We start from the raw sequence: 20,793 nt of genomic DNA, 5'->3' as shown, positions 1-20,793 counted from the left end.
ACAAAAAACCCTTAATAGTTCAGATTTAGTTGTAATTGAAAAAAAGTAAAAATAAATTTTGAAACTATTCAGGTTCTGAAATATTTTTAGTGTCTTTTCAGTATGTTTCCATATTTATTAAATCCCTAGAATTCCTGTCTTTTTCAAAACTGTTTCTGAAATATGATCTTTAAAGAGCTAGAATTTATTTTTAGTACTTTTGAATCCATATATCTATTTTATAATTGCATTTCCAGCTATTTTATGCTGAAATAGTATGTATATGATAACAAATACTACACTTTGGAAAATGGTGCGTACTTCAAATATTCTGTGCAATTTTTCCCTCACTAATATTCTTGTGGCCTGTGTGTTTACATTTTTATTTTGGTTTAGAAAACAGAGAGGCCATATATTCTGTTGATATTTCCTGAAGTGTGGGAGTCAGGTAGGTAGTTAGACATCTGTGTACATTCTTGTGTTGGTACTTTCTCTCCTTTGCCCTTCCACCTTCAGATTTTCTTTCCGTGCTTTTGTCTTCCTATTCTTTTTCTTTTTCCTCCCTTGATTTTTTTTTTCCCTCTATCTTGGCTCTAAGGCAGGATCTGCTAGATTCCTAAATCTTTTACATGGAGTATTCAGGTTTAAAAGAGTGAAAATACAGTGTGTATTATTTATCATAGTAACTAAAGGGCACACCAGGGACTTTTACATCTTGGAGTATTTGTGAGAGAAGAGTGGATTTCTAAACAAAGTTTCATGTGACCTCTCAAGCATGTTAGCAGAATTTCAGACTTACTAGTTCATTACTATTTTCAGGAATTCTTGAACATTGATCAGCTATGAGGCTTTCATTTCACTGTGCTAGTCAGGTTTATATTCTCAACATGTAAAGAAATTATTTTGTATTGTAATAAAACTGGACATCAGAAAGGTAAGAAATTTCTGTTTCACTTATAGGACTGGTGGTGGGAATCTTTAGGTCATTTGTTGCTGAGAAATTACTTAGTGAGTGACAAGAGTTTTCTTAAGCATTTAATCGGAACTTGTAGATTCCCTAAAATGCTTATAGATGAAAATACACTTAACCCCTTTGCTCTGTGTGGGAAGCCATTCTTCTTGATCCTTGATTTATACCGATTTGGAATTAAGCAATTCTTATATTTAAGGAGAAATTGCTTTAGATTAGTCTAAGTTAAATTGCATCAGTCATCAGTAATAACAGTCATAGTTTTAAGGGGAATTTTAAGTATTTTATTTCAGAATATTTAGAAATTAAACCACCTACTCTAAAATTAAGTAATATGGGTAATGGAACATATTTCAGGTATTCTCTCTCTGTCCTACTTGCACCAGAAAAAAACCCAATGCCTTATTACTGGAGAACAGACTAATACTGACATTTTTACTTCACAGCATACAAAAAGCCGTGAATTAAAAGTACATTTTTACTCATTTAAAAAAATTTTGGATATGCCTAAAAAATATTATTTCAAACATTTAAAATATATTTACGTTTTCTGTAAAGCAATTTTCATAGACATGCAAAAGTTTGATCTGATACTATAGTAAAAGAAAGTACAGTTGTAAAGTGAATTACCTCATATTTTTCTGCATTTACAGTGTAGTTTTAATCATTTGAAGTCAGATAGGATACTATTTAAAAGGTATCCATTGAAATTGTATACTTTATTATGTATTGTATTAGAATGTAAGAGTTTGACAGAATTATATTATGTAAAGGGAACTATAGTCATTTGCACACAATCCATTTCAAGAAAATGGTCATCAAATGCAATGTTGGAGCTCCCAAGGTCTCAGCAGTTGATTCTGATAAGACAATAATCCTGCTATTTTATTGTTTTTAATTAAGCTTTAAATCTGTAATAGATAAGCACTTGAATTATTTCAGACATTTTTTTATTTGTACACACTTATGTAAATACTTTTTTTGTAGCAGTGTTTCAGATTTACCTGGGGAATTTGTCGGGTTCCTACTTTCCCCCCCAACACGTCATTATTCAGATAGCTTAGATAACATTCTGTTGATCCCTGTCAAATAGTCAAAGTATGGAATTTTAGAGCTACTGTATTTGAAATTCTTCAACTCACTGAGGACTCCATTTTAAAATAATCCCTAGTCTTATTATTTGCTTCATTTTTAATATCTTTTAGCGACAGTGATGAGGAAAAGAAAGCGAGGAGAGGCAGATCTCCCAAAGGTGAATTCAAAGATGAAGAGGAGACTGTGACGACAAAGCATATCCATATCACACAGGCCACAGAGACCACCACAACCAGACACAAGCGCACAGCAAATCCTTCCAAAACCATTGATCTTGGAGCAGCAGCACATTACACAGGGGACAAAGCAAGTCCAGATCAGAATGCTTCAACTCATACGCCTCAGTCTTCAGTTAAGGTGGGAACGGCACGAGTTTATACATTATACACAGTTTTAGTCTTATGAATTACTTTTAGTAGTTACTGTCAGTAATTACTAAAAGTAATTCTAGTAGGCTTACAAATTTCTAGGCAATCATATTAATTACAGATGTTTGGCATATATTACTGAGTCATTAATAAGAAGAACTCTCTTTGGGGGAAGAAACCTGTCCAATTGCTGAATGATTGTCTATGCACTTTCTTTGAGAGTAGAAATGACACTCTTGGTTCATTTGGGAAAGGTCATGAGTCAGAATGTAATACATCTGCTTCCTTATCGACACCACTGCTGGTTACGAAGCACAAGATTCACTAAGAGAAACGGAGTATTTGGAAGGTATAAGAAATGACAAAGAAGACCAAGTAGGCATATAGGGGAAATGGTCTCATTTAATATAGAGGTGATGCCTCTAAACAGAGGCTAATTTGCTTGGCGGTCACTGCTGATCAGTAGCTGGACTGACTTATACCTTCTTCATTTGTTTTTCATTCACCTACTAGATACCTGGCCACAAGCTAGTCTTTTGGACAGAAATCTGCCAGGGGGAGATTTGTCTCTAAAGGCTAAATTGCTGTTCTGTCAGTCCCCCCCCCCCCCCCCCCACTGTTTACCTGACTTGTATCTTTGCATCAGAATTAGTAGCTAAAAGTTAAGGAAAACATTTTTCTAATATACCTTGCAAATAATAGGTGACTCTGAAAATATAGGTAGTCCTGCTTAGTGGCAAGAAGAAGTATTTTGTCAACTTTTGCCAAATATCTTCTGGTATATAGTTTCACCTATTTTGCCCTAAAGTTTTGATGAAAACCTCAAAATTACAACTCAACTTTAGTTGTAGTTAAAAAGGAAAAATGTCTGTTATTTCTTTGTGATCTTATATTTCCCCTGCTGTGGATACACTTTGCTTACTGATGGAGATACAGTATCTGGTAGATATTATAACAATTAAAACCCAAATGTGATGACTGTTATGTGGAAAATTCATTTAAGGTTGCATAAAGAAAATTGTACCAACGGTATAATTTTTTAACAATAAATTGAGATTTTTATGTCTCATAGGATTTTAAATATCGATTTGCAGTGTGGCCTGACTATATGTCACTCTGCCGTAAATATTTTATATTTGCAGTGTAAGCTTTTGATTTTCTTTTTACTACAAAAAATGTCTAGAAGGTCAAAGTTCTTGAAAAGTTACTCAGCTGCTTCAGATCTCTTTTCAATCTCAAGTTTTTTTTAAACCACGATGTAGTATTCTAATCTTCAAACCTCAAATTAGCAAGCCTAGGAACTCACAGTGTTTCCCTACTGCCTAGCAGTTCTCATTTAGCGTGTGTGTGTGTATTGAACATACAGCACATACACATCAGAGTGCTTGGGACTATGGAAAAGGGAAAAATCCTATTACAACTCCAGCCCCGTAATTTAGTTTGGGAACTAAAGACGAAACAATTAAATGTCAAGGTCTATCAAACAACAGAATTATACTGACTTACATGGTATACAAACAGTAAGCGTTGCTGAAGTTCACAGAATCCTTAGAACTAGATAGGATTTTGGCCTCTATTCCAGTAGATCTAAGACCTTATTAAGGTATTGGAATTATCAAGGGAGCTTTGTAAGAATGTACAGGCCAAGATCCTACCCTGGACATTTATGACTCAATATGTTGTGATCGGGATGGGGCACATATTCATATGTATGTATTTTTAATGCTTCTCAATTGATTTTGATACATAACATTAAAATTTGAGTGGGATCTGGAAGATATGTTTTCCAGAGTGAAATGCAGTAAGGAAAAAAGTGAGTCAAGGAAATACAGACTTTTACAGTGCTGGGGATAGAATTACTTAAAAATACCATCTTTCCATAAGGATTCAAGGCCACTTCTGTTTGTTTGTTTGTTTTTCCAGAATACTAAATCTACCCCTATTAAGGTAATTACAGGTATTTGTGTCTAAGCTGGAAATCAGAGACGAGTAGTGCAGATTTGGAAAAAAAGTAGATGTTTGTTTTCTTAGCTTATTCTTTGTGTGTCTTCAGACTTCAGTGCCTAGCAGCAAGTCATCTGGTGACCTTGTTGATCTGTTTGATGGCACCAGCCAATCAACAGGTAAGCTACTACATTGTCTTTCTCTTTTTTAGTAACCTTGGTTTCAGAGTAATTTTTTAAAATGTCAAATAAAAGATGGAATGAAAAATAAACATTTTTTGCATTGGATTTATTTTTAATATGCAATTAGTGAGCCCTGAGCATTATTTAGGTTGGGGGAGGGATTGTTTAATTGCCTAAAATAAGGAAGAAAAGTGCTTAAATATTTGGTAATTCAGTAATCTCGCTCCTTAATTTCTTTAGCACTGAGTATTTGGGTCGTTTGCTTTCTCTGTAAGTAAAACGTACTGCTCTGCCCATTTTATTGCCTTTCCCTAAATCTTAATTCTGGCTCTCAGCATCAGCCATGTCCAGAGTTCATTTAAACTTTTTATTAACTTATTCAACAAATATTTGTTGAACCAGACACTGGTCTGAGTGCTAGAGGTATAATGCTTAGTAAAAAGAGTTCTCGCCCTCACAGGAAGACCAAGTGGTACAAGTACAGTAATCATTAATCAAAGAGTCAAATAGTTATCTAATTACAAACATGCAGAGTGCTTTTGAGGAAAGGAGCATTCCATGAAAGAGTAACTACCTACCTGACTTATTTTAAGAGGACTGTAGCAAAAGAATAGTTTGTTTACCAAGACTTTTTCAAGATAGGACTAATGATTTATTCGATTTGATTACCAGTATGTGCTAGATTTTGAGTAATTCCCTATAAATTATTTTCAAAAAAATTGATATTTTAGGTTGCATCCAGTGATTATGGAATTCTAATAAACTCCTGTGCTACTAGTCAAAGCAGTTTAAGAAGTAAAACTTCTGTGTAATAACAGTCTTTTCCAACTTGTTTCAAGTTTGTTTCACATTAAAATATAGATGGTAAGATTGGTATATAAGTAACATGCAAAATAAATCTATTGTTCCTAGTTGTATGTAATGGTTTTTTAAAACTGAATTGTGTTAATATTTACATTATTGTTTTAGTGGAAGTCTGTAATGGAAATTACTTTTCAGTCATAGTTTAGTACACGTACTTAATATAAAGTCTCCTGATAGTTTCTTCTTCTCCTTGCCTACTGACAGACAATTATTGGACTGGGAGTGAACTTGATAGGGTATCTGGTTGAACCTAATTGCTGAAATTTCTTCAATTCCTATTCCTTTTTTTCTGTAACTGTAAATTGTTCTTAAAAATATTCTCTAAATTCTTGAACTGTCATGCCCAAGGTTACAAACAACTATATTAGTTTTTTAACAATTCATGTGCTTTTTGTACGTTTAAGATTTTAACTGTGGTATTAACTGGCAGTTAGCATGTGGTCAGATAATACAGACATACTGTCACAGAATATCAACGATTTTGGACTTCCTGGCATTAAATATTAAAGAGGCCCTTTCATGCATCTGTGGAAAGTTTTAATGGAGCAATCAGAGAAGAAATAACTAGGAAGGTCAGATGAGTGGATGTAACTTTTTTCCTCAGTGATACCAAGACTCCTTTGAACAAAGAGAATTATTAAATATAACATGCTTCCTTTGCTTGGCAAGAAACCTTTGAGTGGTTTTTCTTCTCCAGTGCAAACAGTACATTGACTAATTAAATATAATAGAAGTAGCGATTAATATTAATACAGTAATTGAGACAAATGAAATCTAGAAGGTTTTGTGCCTTAATGTTTATCTTAATATTCTCTTAAAAAACAAACAAATAAACAATGTTGCCATCAGAATTATTTTTTAAAGTTAATCTATTTGAAACAGTGTATTTAACCAATTTGTGCAGACCTCCCCTCCAATCAGTACATAAATTTTGTTGCCTCAAATCTCTATTTAAATATTTCAGTAATATTAGAAATTGAATTCAGTGGAAAAAATTGGATATTAAATCTTTAGCACCTACACATGAGAAAGGCTAAGAATCTACCATCTTAGCATTGCTATTTGGTGTGTGCCATTTGGGTGTCATTTACCAGATGTGCCTATACTTAAAATAGTACCATCATGCAGGTAATATATGGGCATGAACTGTAAACCTACAAACGTACAAAAAGCAGATATAGCATCTGTACCGCTCACCAGATAAATATCTCCTCTGAGAAAATGTTCTGAGTTTCTTTTTTGTATGTGTTACTACATCCTTTTTGGTAGCAACTTCAAAAGTATATGAGTGGTAAAATCATTGTAGACTGTCTACCAAGTTTAAAAACACATGTGAAACCCATTCATCAAGATTTACTTGAGACTATCTTGATAAATGTCCCACTGTGGTGATGTTCTTTTAAAATCTGTACTCAAGTGATATTTTGATGACTTTCACATATAGAGTACATTTCTAAGTAAACATTTTATAAAAGAATAATAATTTATTTAGAAAACAAGCCAATTAGAAATAGGATGCCACAAACCATTCCATCTCATTTTTTAAATATGTCTCACTTATTTAAAAGCCCACATTGTCTCCTTTGTCCCTTTGTAAGTAAGGAGTTTAGGTCTTGGTTAACATGCTATTAAATAAGTTATTTCTAGTACAATAAATGATGTTGAAGAGTACAAACAGAGAGACGTTACATGACTTGCAATATGTTTTGATTTTTAAGTTTAAATTTTTTTTTTAAAGATTAAAGTATAGCAAACCCACAATTTTCATTACATTAACATTTGAACCTATTGCCTGTAATCACTAAAGTTAGCTGAGGAAATTTACATGAATATGAACCACCTTGTTACATCTTTAATATATCAACTTACATATTAGAATTTCCATGGAATTGTCTCTAGTTTAAGCCAAATGTACAAAAAATTAAAAATTTTAACATACTCTTTTTTTCACTAATTAAAAGTAATGCATGCTCATTCTAGAAACCTGATGGAAAACAAGTGATTCACCATAACTTAAATGCATACATTTTCTATATATTCAGTCAATATGTTTATTTAAGTATTTATTGTTTGGCAAATCTTTTTTGGGCTTCTAGATAAGGATATATATTCGTTTTTTTGTAAATTGCTTTTCAACCAAGATCTCATGACCATTTCCTTATGATAGTTGGTTTTCTTTTACAGACCTTTTAATCATTTTATAATCTTAACATTATATGGATAAACTATAATTTATTTAATCAATCAGTGTCTTATTTTTTGGACATTAGGTTTTGTTTTGTTTTTTTTCCCCCCCAAATTTTCTCTATTTTAAAGTAGAGAAATAGCATCTTTCAAAATTTTCCAGTTTGGTAAGGAGAAAATACTATTTCATTTTATTTTGCATTTGTTTGATGACTGAGTTTGAATACTTTTTATGTTTTTATAGGTAATTGTAACTTGTCTGTTCATGCCCTTTGTCCATGTTTTTAATTGGGGTGTTTATCCTTACTGAGTTTAAAAAACTTTTTACATATATTAATTCTTTGTCATATATTTACAAATTTTTTGGCATTTTGTCTTTTTAAAATTTTGTAAGTATTAGAATTCTTTATGCAAAGGGTTTTTTTAATAATTGGAGATTAAATTTTTTTGTTGAAGAAAATTTCCATTTGTAGTTTTAAGCACTGTCTAGTTCAGCTCTATTTTTCCTGATCACAGTATTGCTTTGGAAAGTACATGTTCCCAGCTGGTGATTGTAAATAACCTCCTTGCTGCCCTGAAAAGGCAGATGGAAATAGTTCATTTATAATGACAGCTCTCATGTGGGAATCTTGAAGGATCGCTCTTGTTGTGAAATTTAGCAGTCTTCCACATGCTGCAATTTTTGGTAGATTCTTTTATTTAAATTCCCTTAGATAGAAGTTATTTGGGAAAATGCTTAAGTATAGAAAATTTTTGTTGATTTGAAGGCAGTGGTATGACTAACATCATGCATAGAGGCACAGATAGTTCCTCTTAGGAGAAAGAAAGTTTTCCTAAATGTAATAAAGAGATTTTTGAGACAGTTTTCAAACTTGAAGCTTACGCTGTGTAAATAAAACACAAGTAGAAGCATAATCTGTGGCACTTCAAAAGATTAAAGTTAAATTCTTTTCAAGGAAAGGTGGCTTCTATCTGTAAAATACTTAAATGTGTGTGTTTCCGTTCTTTACTCCTAATGTCCTTAAATTAGTCATTTGAAATCAAACCTCCTTTTAGTATGGATGGAGTGTAATAATATTTGCTATAGGTAAATTATGGACATAGTATAATTTCAGTTTAGGTGTTAAAAGTAGAACAGTAGAATAACCAAAGTAGGTAATTATCTGGAATATTACATTCGGGATATGACATGAACAAAATATCTCCACCAGTTTGAAGTTGTGATCTACAGTACTCAGTGCTTTTATCTGAAACATGAATTTTCTTTTAGCCCAGACTGGATAAGATTCGAAAATTTCTAACTTGTTTGGCATAACAAATTACATATTGATGTTTATTCACTGCTTGGATGAAGCAAATTAAAATAATCTCCAGTTTTCAAATCCCTTCATGTTACAGTAAATGATTAACTATCATTCTGTTACCTAACTGGATACTTTGATCAATATTTTTAATATGAAGGAACATTACAGAAGACGACTTATGAATATTAAGTAGCAACTGTTTGCAACATTCATTTCCCTGCTATTTTTTATTAATATATGTCTTGTTCAAATAGTTCGAAAATATAGGTCATTGATCTTTTGTGCCCCTCGTCACATTTTATCGTGATGTATGTACTTATAAAGAAGAACAAGACAAATCATTGTGATGTTATCCTTTGGATAAAGCAAAAGTAGATGTATTAGCTATAGTGTTGGTAGGAGTGAAGAACCTTGGCCTTGGTGGCAGTTAGTTCATGGTGAGTGAGGATGTATGTGAATATGGGTGTCTGTGATGAGGTGACAGAATGAGGAATTAGTTATGCCTGCTAAAAGTTGACTACAGTAAATGTGCATTAAAAAGAAATACCAAGTACATATGTATCAGAAACTGATTTGTTCTTGTTATTACTGCTGGCCATTTATTAAGATGGGAGATGGTTCTAGTTTAATTAACCCAGTTGAGTGTAGCAGATGGGGCAGAATGTCTTGCAGCGATAAGACAATTCAGAAATGGCACCAGATGTTGGAAGCTGTCCCTGGTGGTATTTGAGTGCAACCCAGATGTTCCAGTCCCACCTGGCTAGTTTCTAAGCACTGCAGGCTAAGCAGCTGTGATGTAACCTATATAATGTTCGCATAACACTAAAAGCACCATAATTGAACTGCCACTCTAATCTTCTAAGGTTGTGACTCTTAAGGGGTAAAATCTTTAAGGACAAACAAAATTAAGGACAACTACTTAAGTCTTCAGATCCTTTGGCTATTGCTATTTCATTGATAGCTGAATTGGAGAGAAATGGAATATTGAAATTTAATGTCATTGTTCAAATTGTAGATGAAAGTAAATATTCTTACCCATGTAGTGTTTACAAATAAAAATTTGTATGAGAATGTGATGTAATGCACGTAGAGACTGATTTGCGGTCTTATGATTTGGATTTGACCCCCTTTAAAAACACCAGTCTAAAAGTAGCAAAAAGCTATTTTTTTCATGCAGTAAAAATGCAAATATTTGCTTGTTCGTGGAGTAAGTAAAGTTTTCCCCCTAAATTTTTAGTTTTAAAAATTTCAAACCTACATATAAAATTTGTCACATTTTATTTCTCTCTCTAGTTCTTTTTTGTTGTTGTTTGTTTATTGTGTACCATTTGGAGAAAAATTAGGAACATCATGATATTTTGCTCCTAAAATACTTAAGTACATGTCTCATTACAGTAAACACATTCTCCTTTATAATCACAATGTAATTATCATACGTGGGAAATTTAACATTAAAACAGTATTATTGTCTGATATACGAACTATATATTCAGATTTCCCTGGTGTCTCAATTTTGTCATTTTAGGATAGCACTTTTTTAAACATCCAGAGTCCAATCAAGGATCATACATTTCATTTACTTGTCATGTTTCTTTAGGCTCCTTTAGAACAATCCCAGTCTTTTTTGTCTTTCATGATTTTGATGTATTCTGAAGTCTTAAGAGTTATTTTGCAGAATATGTTCAATTTGTATTTATCTGATTCATCCGTCACGATTAGACTCAGGTTAAATATTTTTGGCAGACTTTCTACATGAGTGATGATTGCCTTTTCAGTCCCTTACTTTAGAAGGCCCATGAATACTATTTTGTTCGATTGTTAGTGGCATTAAGTTTGATCACTTAGTTAAGGTAGTATCCATGAATTTCTCCATTGTCTAGGTAGCTTCACCCCTTTGTGTTTACTAAGTAATCTGTGGGATGATGTTTTGGGATTATGTGACTCTCTTATTCCCCAGCAACATTTTAGCTAGGTTTTAGCATCCATTAAGGACTCTTATAAAGAGCACAATTTGCTAAACTGCATGCCCATGTATTAATATGTTCATGAAATTAAGTGAGGGAAAACTTGAACCACAGTTGTAGTGTCAATTTTCTAACTAGATACAGAACAGAGGAATGTCTGTGATAATTTAAAGAGAACATGGTGACATGAAAACCTAGATCAACAAGCTAGCTCTTACGATGGGTTTGGGGCCTCTAATATTGGGTATTTTTTAAGTGTGGTGCTAAAATGGCTTTTTGAAATTGCTATCAGTTGTTTAGCGGTTCTAAAATTTAACTTTTTCCTCATACTTAATTTCTAGGAGGATCAACTGATTTATTTGGAGGATTTGCTGACTTTGACTCAGCTGCTGCATCAGGCAATTTTCCTTCCCAAGGTATGATAGTATTTGATTGGTCAGAAATCTGGGGGGGATGGAAAGGTTATCAGAACAAAACAACTCCTTGCCCCCAAAATCAGCTTCCTTTTGGCACTTTTCTCTTCATAGTATTTATCATTCCTAATGAATTTATTCACAAAGGTATTTTATTGGGCCAGTGTCTTAAATGTGTCAAATGAATTAATTTGGTTTCAAATTACTCAGGTACACCTAAGTAAAATTGTTCTTAATCCTAAGTAGCTCTTATTTAGCTTATTTCTGTGTGTGTTGGGGGTGAGGTTGGGAGTGTGAATAAGTATAAATCGTCTCATTTTAGCATTACGAGTATTATGGTTTATGTTTAGCATATATGATTTTCATGAATGAAATCCAGGGACATTAGGTTTGGGTAGACTATCTTACTAAAAGTCATTTCTTTGTAACTTAGATATCTTAAGAGCATTTCTATGAAAAATAACTGAGCTTCATTTTAGTAACATCCTTAAATAGTGAGCAGCTGAACCCCAGGCAAAACTTCCTCATTCCATGTTAGATTAGAAGTAAAAAAATGCCCTAGACTTACTGCGATCATTTCACAATACATACAAATATCGAATCATTATGTTGTATACTTGAAACTAAGATTACATTATATGTCAATTATACCTCAAATTTTTAAAAGGAAAAAAAAGAAAAGAAAGGCAGCATCTAAGCAGAATGTAGGCTTAAACATCGAGGCCTGAGGTGAAGGGCTTGTCTTTTTCCTTTTTGTGAATATTTTTATCTTACTATCTATTGTGGTAGCTGTTTAGCTTTGGGAAAGCCTCTGAGCCTCCAGCGTTCTGAAATTGGAACTGGTGCTACTTGCCGTGCTTTTTTTATAACGATACAGAAATGTCAATGGGAGTGTGTAGAATAGGGACTAAGTACATTGTTAAGTGTCTTTTTTAGGTTGTGAAAGGGGTTGTTGTTGTTTTTTTATAGAATGTGGTCAGTCTGAAGTTTGAGAGATAATACAAAAAATTTCTAACAATTTTAAACATGAGGTGAGGCAGGGCGAAAAGATGTAATTTAACTAAATTAGTCTTATTCACTTCAGTTTATTGCTGTTACATTAACTGGGTTAAAATTTGTATTTAGTAATGTCTGGTTAAGGTTTGTAAAGGTTTAGGAAGAAAGATGAATAGGTTTTAATGTGATTTAGGGTTATTTTTGATAGCCTACTTGTGTAAATTCCAAATATTTCCCAGAAACCAGATTGGTGGAGTAATTAACTGCTTCTTTTTAGAAGTATGGTTGTGCCTTCTAAGGGTTAATACCTTACTTTAGGCGAATCAAAGTGAAAGATAAACATTGCCCTAATTTTACAGACTGCCTGTGTAATTCTCAAAGTTTTTATGTATATAAAATTGCCTACTATGCAAATAACTCAAATATGTTAATGTTGCCAAGTGATACATCTCTTCATCTGTATGCATGTGATTAATATAACTTGATCACCATTACGCAAGGGGCTGAAACTGTTGCAGTAATGATTAATCATTTCTGAACAATATATGCTCCACTAGAAATATCTTCCTCCCATGATTAATCATCTCAGATAAAGTTTTAAGATGGGGTAACACATTTTGCCCCAGTTTCCATTCTTATTCTGGTTTATATATCAAGCAAATAGAAAATCAGCATGAAAGTTTACCTTTATCCAGCAATTGTCCTTAAATTAGTTTAAATTGTTGAATATAGAGAACTAATCGTAAAACTCAAATTCAGTCTCTTTTATAAAGAAGATCAAAGACATGTTTTAGTAAAACCCTGAGGTAATGAATATTAGCCCAGTTCTTGTATTAAATTGTTGGTAGAGCTTGGAATTTCTAAGTGAACTATTTTCTCTTTTGAGGGTGCTTACAATTTTAATATGGTAATAGAAGAATATAATTTTAAAGACTTAATGTTATTCTCTTTTGATACTTAGCATAATGAGACAATATTGCAGTGGTTGATTACCTTTTCAGCTAGACAAAATATATTTCCAAGTTGTAAGTGAACGTGGACTACAAAGAGGTGGTGTTAATTACCATGTTTCCCCAAAAATAAGACCTAGCTGGACAATCAGCTCCAGTGCGTCTTTTAGAGCAAAAATTAATATAAGACCTGGTCTTATTTTACTATAAGACTGGGTCTTTAATATAATATAATGATATGATATGATGATATGATATGATAGCAGGTCTTAAATATTAATTTTTGCTCCAAAAGATACATTAAAACTGATTGTCCGGCTAGGTCTTATTTTCAGGGAAACATGGTAACTTGGAAATACCAACTATTTGCTTTCAGATGACAGTTTATATGTAGCTCTTTCTTCGCCTTTGTTTTTTCAACTTCCATTAATTCATATTTATCTATTTGTACCTTTCTTAAAGGTTTATTTAATTACAGTTGTGTATAACTTAGTTTTAGAAAAGTTTAAGTGTCGCTTGCTTTTATGTTTATTAGGTTCCAAGCAGTTAATATTATGTATGAAGAATTTATAGAAGCTTGACTTAACACTTTTATATGACACACCTGAAAGAGAGGTGCTTTGGCTTTCTGCTGTCTTTTCAAAATTAATCCAAAATAAATATAAACCTTAAATTGCACTTACTATATATTAAGTTATTTCATCTTCACAATTTAGATTTTTTTTTTAAAAACTGAGGCACAGAGAGGGTTAAGTAGCTTGCCCAGAGTCACACAGTTAGTAGGATACAAAATCCATACTCTTAAACACTAGTTTAATTAACCTATTAACAATTTTTATATTATTGAATGCATTGTGTTAAACTTGTTATAATTATACTTTGAAGTGTAGTGATAGTTTTCTTTATTTCTTTTTTTAATATTAGCGTGAATTATACCCTACTTTTTAATTTAAATAAATAGACTGAGCAGTCCTATTTGAAGCAAGCAGTGTCCTAAGGTTATATATATCACGGCTGTCTGCAGCCCTTACGTTGTCACCCGAGTATGGCCAAATGAGGGAGAAGGTACAGAAACTTACTAACCCTGGAGCTTTTTTCCTCCATGCTTTTCTGTGTGTGTGTGATAAATTTAATGTCATGAATTTAGGGTTTTATTTACATGAGATGGTATAAATTATAGTTTGATTTCTCTTTGAACCTTTCCAAATAATGAATGAAATGAGTTGAATTCTCTGATTTTACTGATTATCTCCTCGCATGAGGATTCTGTATATCCCAACAAAAAGTTTGACCAGTTTAGAGTTTTCTTTTTGCTTTTTGAGGTCTCAGGCTAGTTCATATTTGTTTAGCTGGAAGCATATTTAATATGCAAACTTGGGTTGAAGGGAAGTTTGATTATAATTTCTGTGTGTCACCTCAGACCTGGTAAGAGATGGATTTTACTTTATATGTGGGAGTTTCATTTGTTTTCTTTGCCACCTTGTTAACGCTCGTGGAATATTCATGAGAAAGAATAATGTCCAGATGGAGATGGTACCCGCAGATGTTCATCTGGACAGACACAGTTCAGCTCTGTTTGTTTCAGTGTGCAGACTGTTGCATTTGTACTGTGCACTTGAGAAAGTTCCTTACCCTTACCGCGCGCTGGCTCTTCCTCAGTGACGGCAGCAAGTGGGAATGGAGACTTTGGTGACTGGAGTGCCTTCAACCAAGCCCCGCCGGGCCCTGCTGCGTCCAGCGGTGAGCTCTTTGGCAGTGCCTCACAGCCGGCTGTGGAACTTGCCAGTGGCTCACAGGCAGCTCTGGGCCCAGCTCCAGCTGCCTCAAATTCTTCAGACCTATTTGATCTTATGGGCTCGTCCCAGGCAACCATGACATCTTCCCAGAGTATGAATTTCTCTATGATGAGCACTAACACTGTAGGGCTGGGTTTGCCCATGTCAAGATCACAGGTGAGTTGTCTGCCTCCCTTGGAAATTGTGCTTCATAATCTTTGAGATGCTCTAACTAATCTAATAGATTAGCATAAAACAGAAAACTAAGCAAGCAGTGTACAGATTGCTTCTGTGCGTGGCATTCATCTTACACTCTCCCCTGGTGTAGTCATTTGAGTTCTAGAGGGCAAGCCTTCTCACCCATCTTGTAGTCCATGCAAAGCACAGAAGGAGACACTGCCCGAAAAGTTACTGAATCAGTAAACATATTGGTATTTAATCGTTTTAAAAAAATTGTTTCTAAGAAGGAATAGAGATACAGGCATACCTCATAGATATTGCAGGTTCAGTTCCAGGCCAACACAATAAAGCAAATATCACAATAAAGCAAAAAAATATCACAATGAATGTTTGCTTTCATAGTGCGTATAAAAGTTATGTTTGCACTCTACTGTAATCCATTAAGTGTGCAATAATAGTAATATGTCTAAAAAAACAATGTCCATACCTTAATTTAAAAATACTTCATTGCTAAAAATGCTAACCGTCACCTGAGCCTTCAGTGAGCCCTGATTACTTTGCTGGTGGAGAGTCTTGCTTCAGTGTTGGTGAAAGTAAAGTGCAGTAAAAGGAGCTGTGCCTGATTGGGCTTCCCCCACCGGCGGCATTCACTCGGTAAAATCTGTTCTTAAAGAAGTGTCACTTACTGGTAGCAAACAATCGTTGCTAATACGGAAAATCATTCTCTAAAATGATGAGTTTTTTTCCTCTGTTTTGGGCCTCCTCTAAATTACATAATGTTTACATAGGCCCTTTCAACTCTCATTTTCATAAAGGAAAACAACTAATTGGGAGCTTTTAAATTCTCTTTAGAGTTAAATCTAAATTACCTCATTCTAGCTTAGAATGTGAACAAATGTAGGGTTAGAATATAAGTGTCTGAGTTGTACCAGAACTTGCTATTTTTGATTCAGGCTATTCAGAATATTTGTTTCTGATGCTACTTACTCATTTTAATGTGTAGAGTCTCCTCTTTTGGGTGTTAGGAAGAAGGAAGAGAAGAAAGAAGCAGGAGGTGACTGCTCTATATAACAGAAATTAGACCTACTATTAAGAAAATGGACATGAAAGCACACTACTACCATTAAAGTGAACTGTGCACCACTGAAAAAGCCCAAGCCAGTTTATTTGAGTTTCTTTTATATGATTTAAGCATAAAGCCAATCTACTTATTTGCAATCTTAGTTGCAACTGTGTTGTGATTGTTTGCATTGGTCCATTTTCAGTTGTTCTTCCTACTGCTATTCCTTTTCCTTTTTCTCTCTTTTTCACAGTTATCCTTAGAAACTACCAGGCACCTCTGCTTCTTTTTTCTGAATTGGTCCACATATATCAAGTTCCACTGGTGTTGCTCACTTTAGTCAGTAGATGTGTCCATGGAGCAGGGAACTATCAGGATATGTGAAATACAATTTGCTATTTTGATTGTTTTGCTTTTTATAACATGGGAAATCATATCCTGTATTCCATTTTGTAAGAATAAATGTCCACTTGTATATTCCCTTAAAGCTGTACTAACCTGAAGTTGGTAGTTCCCCTAGGAAAGTGGCTTCTAGACTTCGGGTGATGGGAGGATAATTATTAGTGTAAGTATGTTGTTTGTTTCCACCCTAAACACGATTAGAACTGCAGAGGAACATTTTGGGGAAGCTAGTGATTTGGGATATTAAAGACGTTAGCATAGAACATTTGTAGTTCTTTTTAGTTCCAAGAGTTTATTACAAAGTTTTGTATATATTTGGAGTTACTGTGATTAAGTTGCCATCTGATAATCTTTATAGAGTAGATGCTTAATTTTTAGAGCATTTTTCTGTTTTCCAGCCTTTGCAAAATGTTAGCACAGTGCTGCAGAAGCCTAATCCTCTCTATAATCAGAATACAGATATGGTCCAGAAGTCAGTCAGCAAAACCCTGCCCTCGACTTGGTCTGACCCCAGTGTAAACATCAGCCTAGACAACTTACTACCTGGTATGCAGCCTTCCAAACCCCAGCAGCCATCACTCAACACAATGATTCAACAACAGAGTAAGTTACCACAAGACATCCTATTTCTTTGTGTACATGTAATTTTTTGCCCTGATGCCAGGATTGCTTCAAGCCATGAGATAAAAACACAAACTGTACTGAAGGCAACTGTGTGTTCACTTAAGACTTTTTCACATAATACTTGTTATTTCTCCTGGCACATTGAATTACTTAGTATTCTACTCTTGATGTGATAACATTTATTGTATTGTGGTGAGTTTTGGGGGCCTGATCACAAAAATCAAAATATTTCTTGTAGAAAAAAAATTTAAATATAGACAAATATGACAAGGAAACAAAAATCATCTGAACTCCATAATCCAGGGATAATCACCATTAATTCATATTTTTTCCATCTTTTCTAACCCTATTTTTAATACTTAAGAGTATTTTGTCTATATTTTGTTTCTTGCAGTTCTCATTCAGCATTATCATTTTTTTGTGTTGAATATTCTTAAAAATTATTTTTAGATCTTTGTAGTTATCCATCATATCAGTCAGTGTACAGTTCCTCTATTGGTGGTTATTTCAGTTTCCAGCTTTTTGCTATAAATAACTCCATGATTTTGTATAAATCTCTGTGCTTGTGATTTTTTTTCCTTAATATAATAGCCTAAAAATAAAATGAGTCAAAGGATACAAAATTTTTAAAGGCTTTTGACATATAGTAGCTCTTGACAACTTTTTAGGTTGGATTCCACAATAGATTTTGTGGGAATGATTTTAAAGTGCCTCATGTTTTCTCCCCGCCCACTCATACCGTTTCTACATCTTTGGGAAACCAGAGCTAACAGCCACTGAAGATTTCTTAAGAGTAAACAATGCATGTTAATTGACTTCTCTGGTTATAATCACCAAAAGGAATTTTAATGTGGCTTACAGGTATTGATGATCAGGAAGACTATTGTTTTTCTGCTCTGTGAATCTAAGAATTCACTGTGGTAAAGTTATTTTCTCTCTTTTCTCCTGGTAGATATGCAACAGCCTATGAATCTGATGACCCAAAGTTTTGGAGCTGTGAACCTCAGTTCCCCATCGAACATGCTTCCTGTCCGGCCCCAAACTACCCCTTTGATGGGGGGACCCATGCCTATGAGCATGCCCAATGTGATGACTGGCACCATGGGAATGGCCCCTCTTGGAAATACTCCGATGATGAGCCAGAACATGATGGGCATGAGCATGAACATAGGGATGTCAACTGCTGGGATGGGCCTGACGGGCACAGTGGGAATGGGCATGCCCAACTTAGCCATGGCTTCTGGAACTGTGCAACCCAAGCAAGATGCCTTTGCAAATTTTGCCAACTTTAGCAAATAAGAGTGTAAAGGAGCAGAGTGAATGAAGGATTTTTAGTGGTGCAGATAGGTGATGTTGGGATGGAAAATGCTAATCAATGCCCCTTTTATCAATTAATTAAAACAAACCTATGTAAAGAACCAAAAAGGCTGTTTTGTAAAAGTGAAATATCTAATATTTCAGATGGCCGGACAAGGGCACTTCAGGTGAAGCGGTCAAAATCATTTTTCCCAATGAGAGTTGACCATAAATGGGGTAGTGAGACCATTGAAAGAAACCCTTTATAATAATTAAAGAGCCCGTTTGAACATCGTAACTTGTGGGAAGACTGGAATAGGGCTGAATAAATGTGTTTGAATCTCTAATTTTATACTTTTCTTTTCCTGAGGAACTTGATTTTTCTGTCCCTGAATCACCTTGTCATAATTGGGTCTGTTCCTTTTACTACCACTCGAGTCCATATATAAAATCATTAAAGTTGGATGATCAGTTTTTTATAAAAATATATATTTTTGTCCAAAAAAGGCATACATATGTGATTATGGCTAAATCAAAGGTAACTGGAATGTATATATACTTTTGCTAATGTTCCAGCAACACTGCTATTATACTATCCAAATTTTTATTGTAACAAAACCTCTTTAAGCAATTGGTGATAGTATGGGACTTTTCCCATATTTTCTGCTATAATTATCCTGTGCAGAACTAGGAAAAATATTTTTTTCAAGACTGCTCTATGGTTTCCTTTAAAAAAAAAAAAAAAACTTAAAAAAAAAAAAAAAGCTCCAGTATTTTTGTTTGTTTTTAGCAGTCATTACTTACAATTTGCAGTGATTAACTTGGCAAGGCTTCCTTCCGTGTTTGTCTCTGTAGCCACCATCTAAAAGTGAGGAATAGTCAAAAGAGAAAATATTTATTTTTATTTTTTTGGTGTCTTCAAAAAATTGAAAAGGTAAAAATCCATTAAGACCTTAAGTTAAATATAAATGTTACAACTCAACAATGTTGGCTTTTAGATTTATACAGTATTCTTGTTTTGGTTTTGAGTGTATATAACATGGCATTAGCAATATGGTTCCATTAGAGAGGAGTTAAATATATATTATTAAAGGAGACCTGTAGCAGTCAAAGATTTTATTGATTTAATGACAAATAAATGAAATTAATTAAAATTTTTTGTTTTCTTGCTGTAATTCTACATTAAGCTCACATGAAAATCATGGTTCTAGAGTTTGGAATGCAAAATTGTTTCACCCTCAAGCTGGGAATATTTTTTAAAATAAATACTATAATATAGGTATCAAATTATTACCTCCCCACTTGGTGTTGACATTTTTTTTTATTAAATTGATAAAACTTTGTTTCCATTGTATTCATAATGTTCTGTTATACATAACATTAAAATGTTCATTAAAATCAATGTTGAACTGCTTTTTCTTTCATTCTGTTAGACATTTGAGACTGTTTGGGGAAAAAATAATTATAATTTGGGCAAAGTAATTTTTATAAATAATTTAAAATTATTTAATGACTTCTCTATTCTTTCCTATCAAACTCTACTGTTAGGAATTAAAAATGAAGCAGCAAAGATATCCTGACCCGCTCTATTCTTGCTAATGTTCCATCTACAACATTTCTAATTAGGCAGAAATTCATGTACTTCAGCTAAGTGGTAATGAAAAGTGATTCATTTGCTGAATAAGAGATGAGAGAGAGTGTAATTAGCTGACTGTGGTTTTTAATCTTTCAACAATTCAATGTGTTTAAATTAGTTTCAAAGAATAGGAGCTTTCAAGTGTTGTTACTTCAGAGCAGTCAAGCCAGGCTCTGGTGGCAGTATGGGGAGTATCTTCACTGATATTTAAAACCCATAATATTAAATGAATTTTTTCTATAAATTGAGAGGTATAGCATCACCTTTATATGGTTCTTGGAGGAAATAAATACTTTGTTTCTAAACTTTTGTGTTTAAAATTTATTTTCTAATAAAATTAAGATTTCTCTCTAAAGCATTTTCTGTACTCTGCCTTCTTCCTATGTGGTGTCTCTGAGGACAGAAGGGAGCCCATCTCAGTTACTATTGCACCTCAACATAGAGTTGCTATCCTAGAATTTTTTGTTTCAGAGCCATGAAAGGGGAAAACAAGAATTGTCTCATTGGGGGTCCATCAAGTTGAATGATTTGTCTCTGATGGGGTAACTGAGTGATACTTCAAAGAAAGGACTGGAAACCCCCAAATCATTTGGATTTATCAAAAAAA

General features: G+C 33.7%; 1 protein-coding gene across 2 annotated transcripts in view; it reads left to right on the top strand.

The window, feature by feature from the left end:
* The window catches only part of CLINT1 (clathrin interactor 1), a 57,315-nt gene extending 37,363 nt beyond the window's left edge, over positions 1–19,952 (top strand). The window contains exons 7-12 of one of the 2 annotated variants that reach the window (XM_019740454.3): positions 2,155–2,401; positions 4,466–4,535; positions 11,196–11,270; positions 14,873–15,165; positions 17,083–17,233; positions 18,207–19,952. In XM_019740454.3, coding sequence (XP_019596013.1) covers positions 2,155–2,401; positions 4,466–4,535; positions 11,196–11,270; positions 14,873–15,165; positions 17,083–17,233; positions 18,207–18,553 — 1,183 coding nt within the window. In that variant the 3' untranslated portion in view covers positions 18,554–19,952. Of the gene's footprint in view, positions 1–2,154; positions 2,402–4,465; positions 4,536–11,195; positions 11,271–14,872; positions 15,166–17,028; positions 17,234–18,206 lie in introns of both variants that reach the window. The other variant, XM_019740446.3, reaches the window with a different exon arrangement.
* Positions 19,953–20,793: the final 841 nt, after the last annotated feature.

The sequence above is a fragment of the Rhinolophus sinicus genome, chromosome 5, assembly GCF_057876585.1.
Source record: "Rhinolophus sinicus isolate RSI-liver-muscle chromosome 5, RSI-T2T, whole genome shotgun sequence".
Lineage (NCBI taxonomy): Eukaryota > Metazoa > Chordata > Mammalia > Chiroptera > Rhinolophidae > Rhinolophus > Rhinolophus sinicus.
This window is presented reverse-complemented; position numbering and strand designations above follow the sequence as displayed.